The sequence below is a fragment of the Chelonia mydas genome, chromosome 7 (genome assembly GCF_015237465.2).
Source record: "Chelonia mydas isolate rCheMyd1 chromosome 7, rCheMyd1.pri.v2, whole genome shotgun sequence".
In the NCBI taxonomy this organism is placed as follows: domain Eukaryota; kingdom Metazoa; phylum Chordata; order Testudines; family Cheloniidae; genus Chelonia; species Chelonia mydas.
In genome coordinates this window covers 107,034,434-107,055,442 of record NC_057853.1, presented here as the reverse complement: position 1 = coordinate 107,055,442, position 21,009 = coordinate 107,034,434, and the positions used below count along the sequence as shown (strand labels likewise).

Genomic DNA, 21,009 nt, shown 5'->3' with positions numbered 1-21,009 from the left:
ACCTGAGGCTTCATAAGGCCTTATGACTTTTTTTAAGCTGAGGGGGTGAAATCTTGGCCTTAATAAAGTCAATGGCAAAACTCCCACTGCTTGTAATGGAGACAGGATTTCGCTTCGTGTCCTGGTGACTGTACCTCCATTAGACACTGCCGACCACGAGCCACTGGAGGGCGCCCCAATACAAGCTGACCCCTGCAGTGGGGCTGTGGCTGATTAACTCCGCGGACCTAGCCCCGCTGCTGCTGGTAAAGTAGTGTTATAAATCACTACGGCGCACAGAAATGCATGAAGGGCCTGCCCCCAACCCCCTACCCGTTTGAATCGTGTTTCTCGTGGGACCGTAACCTCTCAAGAAGTGAGACCTACAGGAAACCAAGCTTTCTTTACCGAGGAAGGAGCTGAGCGGCTCGGTTTATGTGACTCAACAAGGGTCTCTGGAAACAATCGTTAACAGTATAGGGTGCATAAAGCATCTTTCTTTCTTCCCCCGCAGCATACTATAAAGAAAACACATTAGAAGGCTAATACACGACTGCCTTGCTGTGTCTCCATTGCGCAGGCGCCAGTAGTAAATTCACAACTTCGTGCAAAGCCACAGAGCGTGCAACCCTTTTTGCACGAAGCGTGGGGCATGGCTGTCTCCCCGCCTTCCCACCCAGCTTCAGCGGTTTCAAAATAATGTGAGCGTTTCATTGAACTTGGGTGATTGAAGTCTCCTGTTAATGGTGCTTTCCTCTGGGGCTCATTTCCCCCCCCCCCCCCCCCATCAGAAAAGCTAACGAGCAACAACTAGTGTCCTACTTCCGGGAACTCTGAAATACTTTGCAAGGGATTAAACATACCCTCCTCCTCCTCCTCCTCCCCGCAATTGCTTGGGCTGTTGGCTGCTTGCCTACGTTATGCAGATCTGCTGCATTTGCAGCCTCCCAAAACAATTAGATGCAATGTGTCATAGCCCCTATATGGCCCTGGCAACTCCTCGCCTTCTGGGTTTACATAATGGAGGTCTCCTTCCCAAGGTGCAAGCCAAAACCCAGAGCAGGCGCTCAGCCTACAACTCCCAGCATTCCCGGTCCCGTAGCGTTGAGGAATGAACCAGCTGTTGAGGACGGCGCCTGCGCAATGCTGCGGAACCAGCTTCACAGGGCCACACCCCCGGGGAGGGAGGGGGAGGCAGCAGCATCTGAAACACTAAACCATCAGAGAGAGCCCGGCGGGGGGGGGGGTTGGGGGGGGGGAGGAGAATGGAGTAGCAGAGCAATACGGAGGGGGGGGAGAAAACACTAGTGAGGGGGGCGCGAGCGGTGACTTTCTGAAAGAGGAAACTCCAGGAGGGGGAAATAAGGAGGAATAATGCACTAGAGGAGGGAGGCTGCTAGTCGTACAGAGAATCAGCAGCACCTACAGCAACTGACATCCCTGCTGCAGTGCCGCTACCTTGGCTGGCTGATACTGTCAATGGAGCTGGAAAATATCGTTGCCAATACCGTCTTGCTGAAAGCCAGGGAAGGTAAGGGAGAGGGAGCATCCCTGTCGCATTTTCCCTCCTGGTCGTGGCAGGCAATGCACAACCGGAGGACGGGGGAAAGGCATACGGTGGCTTTGTAGACCCCGTGCTGATTCCGATCCCTCTCGAGGTTGCATGTGGGCTGAACCTGCGTTTAAAATGCTCATTCGAAACAAAAGAATGTTGGTCTCCAGCTGTGAGGAGGTTCCGCGGGAAGATATTTTTGAGATCGCAGAGATTATAAGGGTGAAATAGTCACCGCTTCTCTCCAGTCTGATCCCACAGATTGTGCTATTGTGAAAGGTCAGCTGCAGATGCATTCATTCAAAAGGGTTAGCAAATATGCAAATAGCCTTTTATTCTGGATGGTGCGACTGGCAGAGTACAGCCATTGCCTCAGTCGGCATTATCAGGTGTTATACTGTTGCCGGTAACTGTCCATTTTTAAGAATATTTTTTTTATCCTAATCCAGTTTTATATGGAAAATCGAGTAAATGCAAACGCAGCGAGGTGACATGCAATTAGCTTCTACGGTGCATATGAAAAGGGACCTCGATCTGCAAAATAATGCACGGGTTTCGGGGGGGATTTTGTGTGTGAATAGCTGAAGTGGCGGCTGTTTCTTTGCTTGCTGTGTTACCAACAGATGATTGTATGCAACTGCTATTAAACGTTCTGGTTTGAAAGGCAGGTCTGGTTCGATTTGTGAGAGGTGGTTGATGCTTGAAGGGAGGGGGCTCGAGAGAGGCTAAAAGAAAATCCTCGCTAAAAAGATCGATGCTTATCCTTTTAAAAATGCAACATATACGTTAAAAATATCCGGGCGAGCTACAGAGCTAGCTGCATTGCTGAAGATGACTCTAAAATACCCCTGGTGTGTACAGCGTATTTTCAGAGGGGGAAGTGGTTTTCTGGTCTGAATGATTAGGTTTCTACTGAGCCTGGCTCAGAGGGTACCCTGTGCGAAGCTTTCACATCTTGAGAGGATCATAACGGAACAGCTCATTAACCTGGCTTGCAGTATTTAATATTTCCATTCACTGCGTTTGATGAATGAAGAACCGCTTGCCAAAAAGATAATGACTCCCATATCTTCGGTATCTCGCACATCTTTCCCCTTCTCAGTCTCAGCCCTGTGTTTATATGGCACGCACGGATCTCAGCTGGATTTTCATTAGATAATGCAGCAGGGTATCCTTTGGCTGTTAAACTTGTGGAAATTAAATCGCTCCTTGGAACCTTCCATTCACTAGAAAACCATCTGACACTTATTTCAAATGCCCCCCTCCCCCTTTTTTTTTCTTCCTTGGGGCGATGGAAGTTTCCATCAACAATAACAGTCTTCATTGTTTATGTGGTGTCCCTCCCGGAATAACACATCTGATCCTTTGAATTTGAAAACATCACTTTTATGGGTCTCCAGTGTTTTAGAGGTAGCTTCCTTCCACTGGCTAATCCTGATGGTATTCGAGTTCTTCTGTGTGGTAAGGACAGTGTGAACACCTGTGTGCAAGAGATTGTATTCCACTGATGGCTAAGAGCTCAAGGGGAGGGGGGAGAACCACTAGCGAGAACATCTGTGAGGAGCCACCTGGTGGTTGGAAAATTATTATACGTTACATGGCTTGGGGAAACAAATCTCTTGGCAGTCAAAATTATTACTTTTGAGATCACTACATGTGTATAGGCAGCAGGCCATTCCGAGTGCCACGGCTTTAGAGGGATAGAAAGTTAATTCCTCTTTGTGTGACTATATCAGATTACTGCAAAATCTTTAGTATGGAGCCAGTTCTGACATAGGCTCCTATCTCCTTCTGATATTCCTCTCTCTTTCTTCCCTTGGAGGAACAGACCCTATATTATTTATAAAGTTGAATTTGTGAAGCTTTAGTCTGTACGAATCTAATTTATTCTTAGTGGGGGTGGTTAACCTTTATTTATTGGGCGAAGGAATTAGATTTTCCTGAGAAGCCTCAGAAAGGGATGTCTGAGATGATCATACAAGATATTTATTTGTTCATTCTGTCAGCATTCCACCAGCACCCATCCGGAGATCTCAGTGACAAACAGCTCAGGAATTAATGTTTTAAGCTTCTTATTTCATTCCTTCTCCTTTTGTCCAGTTTGCCCCCAAACTTTGGGACCTAAACCAGGCAGCAATTTTACCTTGGGGATCCCCTCTCCACAGAAACCATTTCAACAGAGATTTATTATGTACAGAGGTATACAACAGGGAAAATTGCATGGTGAATGAGAGCAGAATTGGTGTGATTTACAAGGAAACAAGTCCACGTGGAGGAACTTTTTGCTTCTAGATGTTAAAATTTCTCTTAAGCCCCCAGATGGAATTATTTCGTGCAAGCATTGCAGCCCTGATTTTTTGGTTGGTTAAAATAATATGTGAATCCAACATTTCTTAAACTTCAATATACTGAAAACAGTTACTAGAGCAAAACTGTTCTAGATGTGATATAAACGGCAGAGTTTCACGCACTTTCCTCTGAAGCAACTGGTACCGGCCACTGCCAGAGACAGGACACTGGCCCAGAATTGGACCTCAAGTCTGATCCAGTCTGGCAATTCCTATTTTCTTACAGGAGTACAAATAAAGGAATACTAGTGTTATTAAAAAAAAAAAAAAAAAAAAAGAGAGAGAATTTCAACTACTCCACTCAGCATTATACTAGCGCATGAATGCCTGAGACAAAACAGTCAGAACTGCATAACAACATTTATATAACTCACGGGGTATTTTGAGATTTACCTACAGAGTAAAGCCATGAAATCCTCAGAATTAAAGATGTGCTTGCTTGCGCATGCGCGCTCTCTCTCTAGTACATTCAAAGAATACTAGCCATAGATCAGTGGATTAGTCTTTTCTGACTTCAAACTAAAGCATTCTTATTTTCTGCTGGGTTTTTATCAAATGGCTTAGGGTATGTCTACATGGCAATAAATAAAAATAAAGGACCCACAGAAGTGAGTCTCTGAGCCCAGGTCAATTGACTCAGACTCACAGGGCTCATGCTACAGGACTAAAAATAGCAGTGTAGATGCTCGGGCTGGAACCTGGTCTGAGTCCCATCTCCCCTCACTGGGTTTCAGAGTTGAACATCTATGCTGCCATTTTTAGCCCTGCAGCCCGAGCCCAAGTCAGCTGGCCCAGGCTTTGAGACTCACTGGCTGTGGGTCCTTTTTTTTTTTTTTTTTTTTTTTGCAGTACACTTAGAATATGATTTGGCATCACCAGTATGTCTATTTCAGATTTAAGATATCTAGTAATACTTTAAAACACCAGTATTAATGTTCTTAAGAAATACAGTTGTCATTTGCAGAGAATCAGCTAGGGTTGCCAACCCTCCAGGAATGGCCTGGAGTCTCCAGGAATTAAAGATTAATCTTTAATTAAAGATTGTTATGTGATGAAATCTCCAGGAATACATCCAACTAAAATTGGCCACTTTAAAATCAATGTATTGCAAGAATTTTAAATATGGCTATATACTGAATAGCCTTTTGCTACCCTGATCGTCAAGGAAGTTCCAATAATATTGAAAGAATTTGTATAACAAATTCATTAGCTGGAATTGAAAGTTAAAGGTACAGTAAAACTTCTAGGTTTGTAGCCCCCAAATTTACCTTATGTCTTTTGTTCCATGGCTGAAAAGTTTGTGAAATTTGTTGGGGTGTGTGTGTGTGTGTGTGTGTGGTTTTTGCTTTAAAAAAAAAAATGCTTCATAGCATTAGGGGGTTTTAAAAATAAGAGCCTAGTACACCTGGATGACCCCACAATACTAAAGGAAAAAGATACGTAACAGATTGTCTTGTGGTTTTCAAGATATTATTACAAACTGCAACAAGTAAAATAGTCCTAAAAAAATCTGTGTTCTCTGAAGCAATTGTAGATGATTGAGACACCTGCTTGTACTGAATACCAAGACTTAAGTAATTTTTTTTTTAAGTCACAAGTAACTGCATCTGAAACTGAATTTGCAAAAACTTTGGCCCTTTTCTTGAAAACTCTTTTCTGCGTGTTCTTAATTGTACTTCCAGTTCAGTTAAGCACATGCATAAGTATTGGCAGGACTCGGGCCTTTGCTGTTTTACCAAGAGTGAAGGTTTATATTAGCTGAAACAATAGGGGGAGATGCTGGGGGTGAGGTAATATCTTTTATTGGACTAACTTCTGTTGATGAGAGAGAGAGATGAGCTTTCAAGGGACCAATGTGGCTGCAACAACACTGCCCTGAAACAATAGGGATGTTCTGAAAATTACAGGAGCTCCACCAGCGCAGGAGTCACTCAAAGAGATGGAAATGAAGAAAGTAATTAAACTAAATAGTGAGGTTCAGTCAATGGCTATGGCTTGACATTTTCTGACAAGCAAAACATTGTAACAAAAGGGGGCTATTCTGCTCCCACTGGAGTCAATGGAAGTTTTGCCTTCTATTTCAATGGGAGAGTGAGGCCCAGAGTACTCGGGCAAGGCTTCAAAATGGTTTTAAACCAAGGTTTCAACAAGCCTGCAACATTAAATCCAGTAAGGAGAACTATGTCAAAGACTTGGAAGTAGAGCTAGATAAATATTTTCCAGCAAATATTGGTTTTTAGAACATTTACTTTGGCTTTGCTTGTGCTCCCTTTATGCAAGCTCATTTTGTGATTGTTATAGGGCACAACCATGAGTGGAAAGTGGATTTTTAAGCTGAAATTGACCTGGAAAGCAAACTTTATATTGTTTGTATAAAACAGCCATGCCAGAAACCTGATGATTATAATAAAGAATTGCACTCATCCAAACTATGAACAAAACCAATGCACTGTGACTTATGTGACCAGTCATAAATGAACAATGCAGCTCAAATTGCAAGTCATGGAATAAACAATTTGCACAGAAAAAAACCTTAATTGAACAATTGCAAGTAATGAATAAACTGAAGAAAAATTTGACCTATTTGCAGGATGTTCATGATTTTATAGGCAATATTAATCATGTAAATTATTAATTGAGTTATCAGCTGTACTCAGAAATCTGTGGGGGTTTTTTAATGGTGTTTTTGAGTGTGAAGGTTTCTCTCTCTCTCTCTCTCTCTCTCTTTTTTTAAGTGACCTTTCCTCAGTTTCATATTTCTTTTCTCAATATACCATTGTGTTACACAAACTACCAGGCTTTAGGAGGTTTCAGTAGAAATTATATCAGGTTAACTAAACAGAAAAAGTAATTGATAGGAACAAAAAAGATACATTGGACCATCTTCTATTAATTTGAAAAAGAACAGGCACCAAGGGTAAGGAGCACGTGAAGATAAACTAGATAGCTAAATAATAATAAGTGTAGTCATCCAGTCATGTCATGATTTTGGAAAACCAGAATATGTAATACACACTTGCCCAGACACTTAAGATAAAAGCACAACACAGAGGCCTTGATGTTTCAAAAACACAAGATATAGGTAAAAAAACAATGACTGTAAAGCTGCAAGGAAAGAGACTAGAGGGTGAGTACCACTAAGGGACAGATCTCTCCTTTTTTAATCCTAGAATATCAGGGCTGGAAGGGACCTCAGGAGGTCATCTAGTCCAACCCCCTGCTCAAAGCAGGACCAATCCCCAATTTTTGCCCCAAATGGCTCCCTCAAGGATTGAGCTCACAACCGTGGGTTTAGCAGGCCAATGCTCAAACCACTGAGCTGTCCCTCCCCTCCCATACTTGTCTCTCCCTCCCAGGTTAAGTACTTATCATGAAAGATAATGGGGACGGGAATACCCTTATGTATTTGTCCATTAAAGTAAATGAAATGAATATTACTTTCAGTTTTGCTATAATGCATCCATTTCCGTGATCTCAGAAAGAGTAGCCGATGTACTGACTTGTTTAAACACTCATTCAACCATTGTGTGCACAAAAGCAACTTTTTCTCTGGCAAATTCCATTATTATGATAAAGCCCTGAAGTAGAAAAATCATAGTTTGCTTTGCTTGGAGGTGAGCAAAGTTTGCCCTAAAGAGCCTAATCCTGCTTTCCCTGTTCAGGCAAAAGTCCTACTCTGAGCAGATTGGGCCCAGAATAGGCCACACTAAATACACTGTACATAGCATGCCAAAACATTAGGAAGACAAGGTGGGTCAGGTAATATGGGACCAACATGGCTACAACTACACTGCATGAACCACTAGGACGTTCACTGTGGTTGAATAACAAGAGTCACAAGAAATCAGGAAATAGGAGTATGGATTGTGATGCCAAATTCTCTTGCAAAAAGGGAACATGGTGGGGAGAGAGAGATTTCTTTCCACAGTGCAAGTGCTGCAGCGCTACCCGATGCTACAGTCCTTACCAAAATGAAAACAACTTGACACCGTCTAAGTAAACCTCAATCAAGAAGATATCCGACCTGTAAAAATGCAAAACAGAGGGTTATAATGCAAGCTCATAATAAACTTAGGTGTGTTTATATATATAGTAGCAAGGAGAAATCAGAAGATATATGTACATTCAGTGTTTGAGGCTCAAAATTCATGGATTTTTGGAAGATAAAAATACACAAAACCTAATATAAATATTTTCACATTTCTTCTTAAATATCCCTGAAAATTTTTTCTTAAAAAAATAAAAGCATCCTCATATCCTGGCCGAAGGTGAAAACTACTTTGTGCCAGTGAATGAACTAGAATGTGAAATTGACCAAGATCAGTTTAATTTTGTTTTCTCTGTTCATTTCAGTCCCCTGAGACAATTGGTATAAAGTGTGAAGAGTAAATTAGATTGTACTAGCTCTACCAGTTATATAACTCTTAGGTGCCATAAATAACACTGCTAAGACATTTTTGTTAAATATGATTATCTGGATAGTGCCTTTGTCTCAACTGTTTAAAAGGTCACACACTTTGTGTGATGGAGAGCAGCCAATGGGCAAATCATTTCACTTTTGTCCTCCTTTTCAGGGCTTAGGATAGGAACTTTTAAAAGATATTTGGATACATTAGTATTACCAGCCTCCAGTACTTAACAATCTTGAGTCACCCCTCACCTCACCACCCCCAAAAACTATGAGATTAAATTAAAAATGAGATTTAAAAAAAAAGCAATAAATTTAGGGTTATTTTATTTGCTTTTGGGTACTGAGCCGTTGGGGGTTCATGTTTTCAGGAAGCTCTCAACCATGAGAGCTAGGAACTTGTAAGGAAAGAGAGTGAGTGCTGAGATTCTTACATAATTGCACAATTCCATGAATTGAGGCTTTTCAAAAAACACAGAATATTGCAAGACTTACAATGAAAACACAAGTTGGCAACACTGAATAGACAAACAACCCTGCTGCCAAAGTGAGGCTGTAACAGTATTCTTTAAGAGGGTTTTTTTATTATTGTAAAAAAGGTGGTGGTTACAGAATATTAGGGAGAGTGAATTAAAAACAATAAACTACATATGAAATACAAGCTGTAAAACTGATCCAGGCAGTCATGGTTCCATACCACTCACTGCATGTTTAAAAATAATAATGGATCTGCTAGAGGGCATATTCTAGTTTGGAATCTACTATCTTTCAAAGAGTGCTTTGTCCTATACAGACCCATGATAAAAGTAAATCTTATGTATAGTACTAACAATTTGGTTAAACACCCCCCCCCCCCCAAGTGATTATTGTGTTGACTCTTTGTCAAGCTTCAACTATTTCAAAGCCTGAAAGACATTGTCCTGCCTGGTTTAAGGTACTGCATCTGTGCACAGAAGTTTTCTGTAGACAACATAATCCTAAAATATATTGCTAGGTTCTTTACAAACTTGTTAAAAAGTTTTAGAAATAACTGAATTGGTCATCATGGTAATTAGCTTTAAAGAAGGGCCAGTTTGGAAGAGAAACTATTAATTTTCTCAGATATTGTGGTTCAAAAGAATGGTTACACAAAAACCCAATCAAAGCAAAAAACAAAACAAAAAACGCACAACCCATTAAAAACACAACACAAATATGATTTTTTTTTCCTTTTTAGGGATGACGGCAATACTAAAAGAAACATATACTTATGCCACCCAAGCAGGTTCTTTGATGGCTCTAACCAAATAGGATGCTCTATTTTTATGGCTATCATAATGTTTTTGTTATGGGTGCACCCTGTCACCATATAAAAAACAAAGATGTGAAATGAGCCAGTCCTCAAATTGCCATACTTTTAACTTCCCTTTCTGGAAGATACCAATACAGATTTGAGCATGTCCTTATTGCCAATAGATTAGCAATACATCTTATACAAGACAAACTTCAGTATCTGAGAACTCAGCTGTAGGACAAGAATTTTAAAAAGGGTAATAGAAGTGGACAGGGCCTATTTAGAAGGAAAGAGATTCACTGTAGTGACAGACCCTATCTGGTGGCAATGACTCGTGTCACTCATCTCCTAATGGAACATTAACATGCATATGATTATTGTAATTTGACTTTAGCAAGGTTCATAAACCATGACAGCTGAGTGCAGCATCTGATTTCATGTCCTGCAGCCCATTAGAGGTGATATTTTTTTCAAAAAATAAACCTATTGTAAGGAAGATCTCAGTTGTTTCCATAAAGATACAGGAAATCAACACATGATAAAACCAAGATAAGTCAACTCTTTTGAGTTAAGGGGAAGATTTCTCCAGTGGAGACCAAGAAATAAATAAATTCCAAGAATGGAATTGGGAGTCACTATAGAAATTGTTGCCTCAAATACAGTAAATCAGTATGAATGCGACAGTTTACTTTTAAATAGAGGATTAAAAAACAGAGTATTCCCTTTAAAGCATGTAACCATTTCTTCTTGAAAAATTTGTCTCAAGAGTTTAGGCTATTTTCATGATGATCCAATTTAGATGAATCAAGAAAACCATTAAAATATGAGTTTTCTGGCCTTCACAGAAAGATTATGCGAACTTAGGCTAAACAGCCAGTGGGTAACAGCAAAAACCATTACATAAAATGAGATTGATACAGTATTCATAGGGGGCTTCATTCTTGGTTATTCTGTTCTTGTTCTTGGGGCAGGGAAGGTGGAAGGAGGCAAACTTTGCTTTAAGCTACTTTGTTTGTTTTCCACTTCTTGTCTGCTGAGGGTGTGCAGAGGCCTGCCTGACATCTCGTGCAAGTCAGACCAACACTGATGCTGCTTGGCCTTACACTCCACTCCCCTTGGCCCCCTGTGGATGTGTCTGTTGTTGACTGAGTCAGTCTATTGTGGTGTGTAGTTTGCTCTTGATATGTGGAGTCCTCTGGCATTTCAGGTTCTGTTCTGCCCAAGAGAAGAGGATTTGGGCTTTTTTTTTTTTTTAAGAAATTAGGACTGTGTCCTTCTTGATCTGTTGACATATGATATGACTTAGGAATTGGGCTTTATAATCAGCATACTATGGCCTAATAGCCACTCCTCTTGTTTGGTTTGCCTTCCTGGTAAAAATTATTTAACATTGTGCTAGTCTGTTGGGTTATTAACTTGATAATATATTGGAAGCTATTAACTCCTGGTGTATATGGGAATTTCTGGAGCAAACATTAACTACAGTGGCTTGAATAGTTACTTTTATCTGCTCCATTAACCCAATGGGATTATCTTCCTCCAGTGGAAAATAATCAATCTTTTACTTATGGGGAGAATGCCTATACTGGTGTCTTCACATGGTCCTGTTCGGAAAAGGTAGTCAATTATCTTCACTTAAAAAAAAACAACAATCAGTCAAAAAGGAATTTACAGGAAACCAACAACATTTATGGGTTTGTGGTAGATTTTGCTTTTCTGTATTGGAGTAAAGAATTTGGGTAAAGATTTCTGAGGGTATGTCAGCACCTTGAGTTTGGGGGTGTGATTGAGCAGACAGACATACTCACACTAGCTCTTGATCTAACTAGCACATTAAAAATAGTGTATCCATGGCAGCGGGAGCTGCCCCGAGTACGTATCCGTCTGAGACCATAGGCACACACTCATTGTGAGGGCCCTGCCAAATACACAGTCCGTTTTGGTCAATTTCACAGTCATAGGATTTTATGATTTCAGCTATTTAAATCAGAAATTTAACAGTATTGTAACTGTAGGGGTCCTGACCCAAAAAGGAGTTGGGGAGGGTCACAAGGTTATTGGGGGGGGGTGCGGTACTACTTCCGTCTTGCTGCTGGCCGCTGCACTGCCTTCAGAGCTGGATAGCTGGAAAGCAGCGGCTGCCTGCCGGGATCCCAGCTCTGAAGGCTGCCAGCAGCAGCGCAGAAGTAGGGGTGGCCTGGTACGGTATCGCCACCCTTACTTCTGCGCTGCTGCCTGCAGAGCTGGGCCCTCGGTCAGCAGCCGTCGCTCTCCGGCCACCCAGCTCTGAAGGCAGTGCAGAAGTAAGGGTGGCAATACTGTGACCCCCCCCCCCAACAACCTTGCGACCTTTCCCCCGCAACTCCCTTTTGGGTCAGGACCCCCAATTTGAAATGCTGGTTTCCCCCCATGAAATTTGGTCTTTTGTGCTTTTACCCTATACTGTACAGATTTCACGGGGTGAGAGCAGATTTCACAGTCTGTGACGTGTTTTTTCATGGCCGTGAATTTGGTAGGGCCCTACTCATTGTTCATAGATTGTAAAGCCAGAAGAGACCACTGTGATCATTTAGTCTAATCTCTTCCATAACAGAGGCTATGGGATGTCCCTGAATTAATTCCTTCTGAACTAGAGCATATCTTTTAGAAAAACATCCAACCTTGATTTAAAAATTGCCAGTGATGGAGAATCTATCACAGCCCTTGGTATGTTGTTCCAATGGTAAATTATCCTCACTGTTAAAAATTTGCACCTTATTTCCCATCTGAATTTGTGTTTTATCATTCTGCTGGTACCCCAACCTAACTACAGTGTATGTGTTTGTGGGAGAGAGATCAGTTACTCTGATAACTCGGAATAGAGAAAATGAACAGAAGTCTTTGTCTGATCCAGATCCACCTGTGTCACCTCCAGGCATTATCTCCCTGCGCTCATACGTGTTGAAGGCCACTCCGAAGCTACAGCTAGTGAAGAATATAATGGCTCTTCTACTTAACATGCTCCCTGGGGCAAGCATTGCTATACCACTGCTCCAAAGGCTGCTCTAGTCTATTTGCTCCTGACTGCAATATGAAGTGTTGGTGGTGATCTTAAGTCCTGTAAGAGTTGAGGCGTAGATGTGTAAGAGCTCATCTATCTCCATGCGTTACTGCGATAGCTGAGATCCACCAATGAGCTCCTGTTCACGCTAACCAACAAAGAATATCTAGGTGCTGAGGGCAGGATGTTTTTAATGGAAGGCTCGAGGCTCCAGGCCTGCACTGGACTTGCTAGAATAGGAGCATGCAGATCCTGGAGCCAGAATGGGGCTTGAATTGGTTCTTTAGGATGTACTGCAGAGTCAGCATTTAGTTTGTCAATCCGGGCTAACATTATCCAGCTGAATGTGGAGCCGATTGTCTTCTCACACTCTTTGTACACTAGTGTAACTCCCTTAACTTCATTGGAGTTACTCCTGATTTCCACTGATGTAAAGCAAAGTTCTTAACCACATGTCCAACTTTAAGCACGTGTAGTCCCACTGAAGTGAATGGGAATTCTTGGAAGCCCAAGTCAGATAACATCTAATCCCACGAATGCATTTTAAAAAAAATCAAACCACACCCTTTGAAGTTGTTTTCCTCCATAAACATCTAAGGAGCCTCTTTTATCATTGCTGGGCAGGAGACTTTACATGCATAGCTCCCACTACTGCCAATGGGAGTTCAGCATAAAATTCCTGTTCGTCAGAGTGAGACCTACCCCTGTGAGAGTCATTTAAAATTAAGCAATGTTGTATATGGTGTAACAGTGAATGGGAAGAAAACCAGCCACTCTTCATTTCATACAGCCATGTAATCGAAACAATAAAAGATGATATCCTAATATTTTTTTAGGAGACCACAGGATACAAAATTAAATTAAAAGTCTAGGAAAATAAAGAACCCTGCAGTTTGATTACACTGTGCTGGATTATCTTTGTAATTATTTTGCTTGAAGGATTTAAAAATGCACATTGCTTTGTTGGAAAGATTAGACAGGGAGCAAGAATTTAAGTCAATATTCTTAAGAAGAAAATCCCACAAGCATAGTAGAGCATTTCTTGGAAATTCTGCAAGGATACTAGTTAAACTGAAAGGACAAAACCTAACAAGAATGGTGGGAAAGATGGATGAGCCTGGGAAGGGCTGCAGAATTCGTGTAGTAGTAACCTAGCTGCTTCTATTTCATGTAATGTCTTTTCATATACATTTGAAGAAACTGGCAAGAACACTTATTCAAAAAAGAAGTGCTAGCCTGAAAGGATACAGATATACACAAGTACTAAGAGTACAATAATGCTAATAATAATAATTAATAATAATAAAGGAGAGATATGTCTATGAGCTCTAGGATAAGCACAATTTATTTATTCATAATTAATCTTTTGTGACAGAGCTGTGGGTGGGGTTTCCTTATAATTTTATGCCCTAATCCTAGAAACGCTTATGAATGTGCTGAATTTTAAGCATGTGTGTAGTCTCACTGACTTCATTGGGACTACTGACATGTTTAAAATTAAGTGCATGAGTAAATGTCTGTTCTCGTTTGCACCGGTGCAATTCCACTGAAGTCAACGGGGTTACACAGATGTGGCTGGGAGTGAATGTGGCCATTAGCAACTAGATATGGCAAAGACATGTTATGTCGTCATCCCTTCCCCTCCCAGCATAGGAATACATTCTACTGTATATTCTCCAGCGCTTTATCCAGTGTTGATTTAAAAGATTCAGGAGATGGGGATTTTGCTGCCTCCTATGGGAGACTCTTTCGCAGTCTGAGAGATCTAATTTTTCCTTGACTATTTTGCTTAAATTTTCCTTTACTCATTCTCTTTACTCCTAATGACCATCCTAACCGGTTCCTCTTGCTCCTTGGTGTTCACACCCTCCAGATACTTGTCATCGTATTTACCTTTAGCTATTATCTAACCAACTTTAACAGCTTTAGTTCTTTCTCCTGCTCAGCTTGTCCCTCCAGTCATTTTTTTATGTTCTTCCTTGAATTCCTTTCAGTTAGTCAGTGGACCCAGTTCATTCCCAGCAGCAGGAACTCTGTCCAGGGCTGGGTTCAGCAGTGCAAACAGTCAGTGATTCTGATCCTCCAGGTGGCCTAGAATCCACAGTGGAGCCAATGCAGTTGACAGTGGGTGGGCCATCCCTAGGGAAGGGGTGGCACCAGGGCTGATGAGATGAACCAGCACATCTTCTGGGTGGCCTCCATCAGTAGGCTTACTATGGAGCTCTACTCACACCTGTGCCACTCCCCAGTGGAGCCCTGTGAAGAAGGCCCTGCCACCCGCCTTGGGGCTGAATGTTGTGCTCCAGATGCAAGATGCTCCTCTTTGCAGCACCGGGGTGAATCAAGCCTAGAATTTTTCTGATATATTGAGGTTCCTGCATGATTTTGCAGGACTGTACAGGGGGACTGGCACATCCCTGGCCTGTGACCTGATTTTTTTCTGTGTATGAAGCCCCAAAGTACAAGATCTATTTTGTCCCTGTTTAACTATCCCCAGTCCTCCTGGGCCATTCCTGTTTTCCCAGAATCTTCCTCCCATTGGATTGTTTTTCCCCAGCTGTATTAGTCTGCACTGAATCTCTTTTGGTTATTTTTTTCTCCACGTGTCTAACCTATTATTTCTCTGCCCTCACTGGTGTTTGCAACACCTCCCAATTCAGCAGCATTCACTGATTTCATTAAAATGCGGTTTACTTTTATTTTAAATAAGATTGGGACAAATGTCAGTCCCTAGGGGCACACCTTTTGGCTTCGTGCATTTTTTTCCCTCTTTATTGCCCTTTTGTTTGTTGTTGTCCGGTGAATTTGCAGCCATTATGACAGTGCTCCATCCTATCCAAACTAGTTGTGTAAAGCTATGAGAACATGCTTTAAAAAGCCCGTAAAGAATCTATTGGAGTCCCTTCATCCACTAAATATTTTGAGATCAAACAGTGATCAGGTTTGTGTAGCATCATTTCAGCATATGAACAGACTGCACAGGTTACCAACTAGTGTGTTACATCAAAGGCAGGAGAGCAAAGGGAAGCTCAGGAACACTCTAGTCTAGTAAGTTTCATTTTGCAATGGCAGTTGGCCAATCAGTTCCGAGGAAACAGCATTGCAGTCCCTGCAAAGGATTCCATACCTTTAGGAGAAGATGGGCAGTCCTCTGCCCTGCAAGTTTTTCAGAGGCAGTTTCAGTTGTGTTAGCTCAGTGAAGTAAACTAAAGGTAGTTTTATGCTGAACGTTAAGCCTTTGTATTATTCATGGAAGAATGCTCTCCAATATTTTATCCGTTACAGATGGAATAACTTGCAGGCACAGTGATGTAGTCCCATAACTGACTTGTAAGCACAAACCCCTCTTTTCCTCTGCTGTGAATGTCTCAGATCCCCATCGTGTCTCTGAGAGAAGAGTCTGTTTTCTGAAGGTGCTGAGCTATAAGCACAGGTGGACAAATGATTCTCTGTGGAGTACATGTCTGGGGAGGCTCATCTACTTTATTTCACCAAGAGTCTAAACTATAGTTTGCTCCTGGAATGTGCTTCTGAAAAGCTAGTATGTAGAAAGAAGTATGTGGATTACTGGAGGTTAGGACTTCCCTCTCATGGTTACAATGCACCTTGTTTTCATGATCTTTGTGCCTAGGAATATTAAACTGGTATATATATCCCTTGACTTCTGGTCTGACAAGAGAGAATGGTAAAGCACAGAACTGAGAGTCATGAGACCTGGACCCTCTTCCCAGATGTGCCACAGACAAGTCATTTAACAATTTGGGATTCAGCTTCCCCATCTGTAAAATGGGAATAATGGGCTATTCCTCATAAGGGTGTTGGTGAGTTTGAATTAATTAATACATGGAAACCACTTAAAGATCCTCCTATTGGAAGCACTCAAGTGGAAAGTGTTGTCATTAGTTCTTGTCTTCCACAAAGTATGCAAATGGTAGCTTCCCTCTCTTCAGAGCAATAGTGTGGCATAGACTTGGCTGCTCTTAGCCACTCATACGTTAAAAATATTCAGGTTTTTTGGCACTATCTATGGGAGGGTGAGAAGTATTAGGCTTTTAGAGCCAAATTCTGCCCTGGGCTGTGCATTCAGGATTTCCACTGCTGTCAGTGGGAGCCTACAAATGTAGAATCTGGCCTTTATTTGTGTACCACATCAAGGACAAGGCTTGGCAAATCTGCCCTAAGAAGAATTCATGATGGGATCATTGCCACCTAAGAAGAATTCCTTCCTGATCCCAGATATGGTACAATGGAATGACTACCAAATTGACTAGCTCCAAGCCCTGCAGAACCACCACCCTAAACAACTCTCTTGCACCAGAACCAAAGAATTCCAGCCTGAAAAAAAACCTCAAAAGGGTTGGGTGGGTAGATTGCCATCTGCCAGCAATGGAAGGTAGTGGGACTCCCTGTTGACAGACCTCATCACCACAGCATCTCTCCAGCTGGACACTCCATAAAGAGACATAATTCAAGCCTGCCAATCAGACCACCTAAAGCCCATCTATGCTAATTTATGGGGCCAATGTCCAGTGCTACCCAGAAAGGGCTTTGTGACACATGCCACAGCCCAGTTTGGGGTAATAACAGCCTTGATGAACAGAACAGCTGCCAGTCCCCATGAGAAATGTTGCCCTCAAGAAACTGTGCTCTGTAGCATATGTATGCCTGTCTACAACCACGTGGGTCTGATTTACAAAACACAGTAATAAAACCCTCAGTCAGATGGTCAGTTATGTGACCTCCGGCAAGTTTCAGGTGCATTTTTTATTTTGGTTAATACAGACTTCTTGCTGTAGAGTATTTCGTCACCATATCCAGCCATGGAAGTGCTGTGAGGTAGTGAAATGTTCTTTGATGTGTTTAATGGGTTTTTCCCCTCTCTTTTATTTTTGGGTTGCTATAATGTGTACGTTTGCCTTAACGCTAACGTGGGGAAATACATCTATATTATTCCAGATATTTTAATTACTGCAAGATTAGAACAGCCACGCAATCTGTGCTGCACAAGTTTTAATGGGTCATGTTGTACTCTCAGGAGTAATCCCCATTGAAATCAGTTTGTCTAAAAATCACTGGAAAGATGTGACCATAGAATAATTTGTTAGTATTTAAAGATCAGGTTCTAACACTTTGTTTCTACTGCATGGCAGTTTACGTCTCAAATGGTCCTGTGCCAGTGGGGTTACTCATGGACTACTAAAGTACTACTTGGCATGAGTAAGAGGATCAGAATCGGGCCCTAAGAACACAGTAGTAGAAGTAGCTAATTTATCATTTATCAGTTGGGGGATGGCATTTAGACAGTAAACTGAACCGTCTTACAAGGGAGGCTCTATTCTGAAGCTACGGCTAAACTTTCAAAAGTGATGAGTGATTTTTTGGGTGCTTCAGTTTTTGGGTGCTCTCCGGGAGACCCAACAATTCCCACTCCCACCCGCTGCCGCATTGTTGGTTGAATTTTTATCCTGCTCCCACTATTATGGCAGTGGGTCTGGTGGGACCAGTGGGATCCCAGTCCCACTGCAGAGCTCTACCCCCTCCCATCTTTTACGTCATTTTTCTGTCCCCCAGCCGACTTTGCACCCTGAGCAGCTGCACCGCTCGCCCCGCCCTGGTTATGGCCTAACTACTTTGCCTTTTGCTGATTCCATCTTTATCATCACTTTGCTAAGCCTGATAATTTTCCAAACACCCCCACTGGCCTGACCCTACCTCTCAGCAGGGAGAGAGAGAGAAAGTGCGGGGTGGGGAGGGAAGGGAGGCTGGGTTACACTAACTGTGATGGTGAGTTTTGAGATGCTGACTGGTCCACTAAAAGTGGACAGTGATACTCAGCTCCTTTCAAATGGGTTACTAAACAGCCATCAGGTGGTGAGAACATTTGGTTTCTAGTGACCTGGACCTGATTTGAATTAATGACCCATTGGTGAAAGGATCTATGTCCCAATACGTCCCTTGGATCATTTAGGAAGCATTAATAGCATGTTTTAGTATTTATTTAAGGCCCTCCTATCTTTGTACTTTAATCTTCTCTCCATGCTACCACCTTAAAAATTATAGCTGTGGTTTTTAAAAAAGCATTTTGGTTAATTTCAGCTAAACAAGTTAAGTAACGTGTGTTTCTTGAAGTGAATGAGATCCAGGGTAAGAGGCCTGCAATTTTCCATAGGTACCTTGAAGCTCACCCCCACAGAGCCCCATGGACTTCAAGCATAGCACTCCACCTGCACAAAGTAGCTGCAAGGATCAAGGCCTATATACCTGACAGCCTTGATCTTGGCAGGTTGGTGGTATTGATGGTGCAGGTGACCTTTCAAACCTCACAATATACTATAACTTTCTAAATAATGTTGAGTGTGGAAGCATGTTATATCGTCCATATTATCCCATATTAGTACAGTAACAATCAGAAAGCTAAGGGCTCCATCCTGCAAACACTTAGGGCATGTCTACACTTACCTCCGGAGCGATCAATCCAGCAGGGGTCTACATTTATCATGTCTAGTGAAGACGTGGTAAATCGACCGTCGAGTGCTGTCCCGTCAACTCTGGTACTCCACTGGAACGAGAGGTGCAGGCGGAGTCGATGAGGAAGCGTCAGCAATCAACTTATCACAGTGAAGAAACCGCGGTAAGTAGATCTAAGTACGTCGACTTCAGCTACCTGAATAACATAGCTGAAGTTGCGTAACTTAGATAGATTCCCCCCCCCTCCCCCCCCCCACAGTGTAGACCAGGCCTTAGGCACCTGAGTAATTTACTGACATGAAGTCCGAGTGGGCCTTGCCGTGAGTCCCTTACTCTCGGTGGTGAGTATTCAGTGGGATGACTTGTGCAAGCAGCCACTCATCAGCGGAGAAAAGGGCTCTCAACCTGGCCTATTGCCTGTCCATATGAGTAAAGTTACTTGTTTGCATAAGTGTTTGCAGGATCAGGCACTAATTCTGGCAAATGATACCAAGGGTTTAGCTGCTTACAAGAAAAATGTCTTTTATGATGACATTGTCTGTTTTCATTAAACGTGCAATATGTAATCTTATTCACTCTCCGTATTACATGAGGCCAAGTGGATTTGTATGTAATTATAGTATTCAGTAACAAAGATTTTGATAGCATTGTATTTTTTAACCAAGTGGCTGATTAGGAGTTTAGAATGAAGGTGACTATTTCTCCCCTGAACTTCACACACAGTGAGTAAATGAAATTGCAGCCTCACAGAGAATTTGGGGGAGAAATGCGTACACCGGTACAGAAAGAAAGTGGGATGTAGGTAGTGGTACCTTGTGCTTATAGACTGCCCAGGGTTAAATTTTGCTCCATGCAATTCATTATTATTTTGTTTTGGAAAGTCTGACAGACATTGGTTGTTTTTTATTTAACAAGGCATGAGAGACCGGTGGTTTTCACCAGTGAAGACACTTCAGCCTGCCCCTTTTTTTTCCAGAGTAATTTGAAAGGTGATTTGGATTTAAAGCTTCAGGTGTGGCACGTAAGCAGAGCAGTTTTCGATGAGGGCTTCATATTTTGCCAAAAATACCTTTTACAAATAAAGGCATGTTTATCGCAGTGATTCACTGGTTCAAAATAGGCAGCACCCTAAAGAATCTGTAAACACAGCTGTCAATTTGGGATTGGGTTCTGACTCCCCTATTCACACCTTTCTCGATGAATGATCCCGCTGAACTCGAGGGCAATGCTAATAGAATTAGAGCTATGCAATGCTGATGTGGTCCTTACTGACGTGTTATACAGTGAACATTAACTGCGTATTTAGCAAATGTTGCTGACATGTTTGTGTGTGATGATACTTTAAGTGTATAAGAATATTCATGGCTTCCTTTTAAGCTACGATCTTAAAGTTATAATTAAATAGTTAATGATAAAAAGAGATGATAGCTGAGGTCTCCGTCCTATTTAATTTAGGGTATTGTAGTCTGGGTAAACCATTTTTTGTAAATCATAAAAAAGTCTTGCTGATTTTTACACTGCCTTAAACTCTCAGACTGTTCACTTAATTTTCTGGTTTGAAGGAAGTTAGAAGGCTCTCCTCACATGCCATGTACCCTCAAATCTTGGCATTTTTAATTATTCTCCGCAGTAGCAGAGAAAAGCTTTCATTGACAATTCTTACATACAGCTTTGTGGCTAACTTCCCCACAACTCCTGTTTTATTCCACTGTCTCGTACATATGCATGAAGCACATCTTCTTTGCTTTCTAATGCAAGACATTGCAATGTTTGGGTGAATGCCAAAGGCTCAATTCAAGTTGAATGGTATTACATTTTATTTAATGGAATAGAGTGAAATCACCATCATTTTCCGTTCAACCCACTGGTCCTGGGTGCCTTTCTTTTTAAGTTGGGAACTGCAGAGAAATATATCTGCGTGCCAACTCCTTTCACTTTGAC

At 41.8% G+C, this 21,009-nt stretch overlaps 1 protein-coding gene across 4 annotated transcripts in view; it reads left to right on the top strand.

The window, feature by feature from the left end:
- The first annotated feature begins 1,193 nt into the window (after positions 1 to 1,193).
- The window catches only part of GRK5 (G protein-coupled receptor kinase 5), a 229,373-nt gene continuing 209,557 nt past the window's right edge, over positions 1,194 to 21,009 (top strand). For 2 of the 4 annotated variants that reach the window (XR_006292229.1, XM_027826655.3), the window contains exon 1: positions 1,194 to 1,510. Coding sequence is in view for 1 of the 4 variants with exons in the window: in XM_027826655.3 (XP_027682456.2) it covers positions 1,459 to 1,510 (52 nt within the window). In the remaining 3 variants the exon portion in view is untranslated. The remainder of the gene's footprint in view (positions 1,511 to 21,009) is intronic. The other 2 variants (XM_037905857.2, XM_043551422.1) reach the window with 1 other exon arrangement.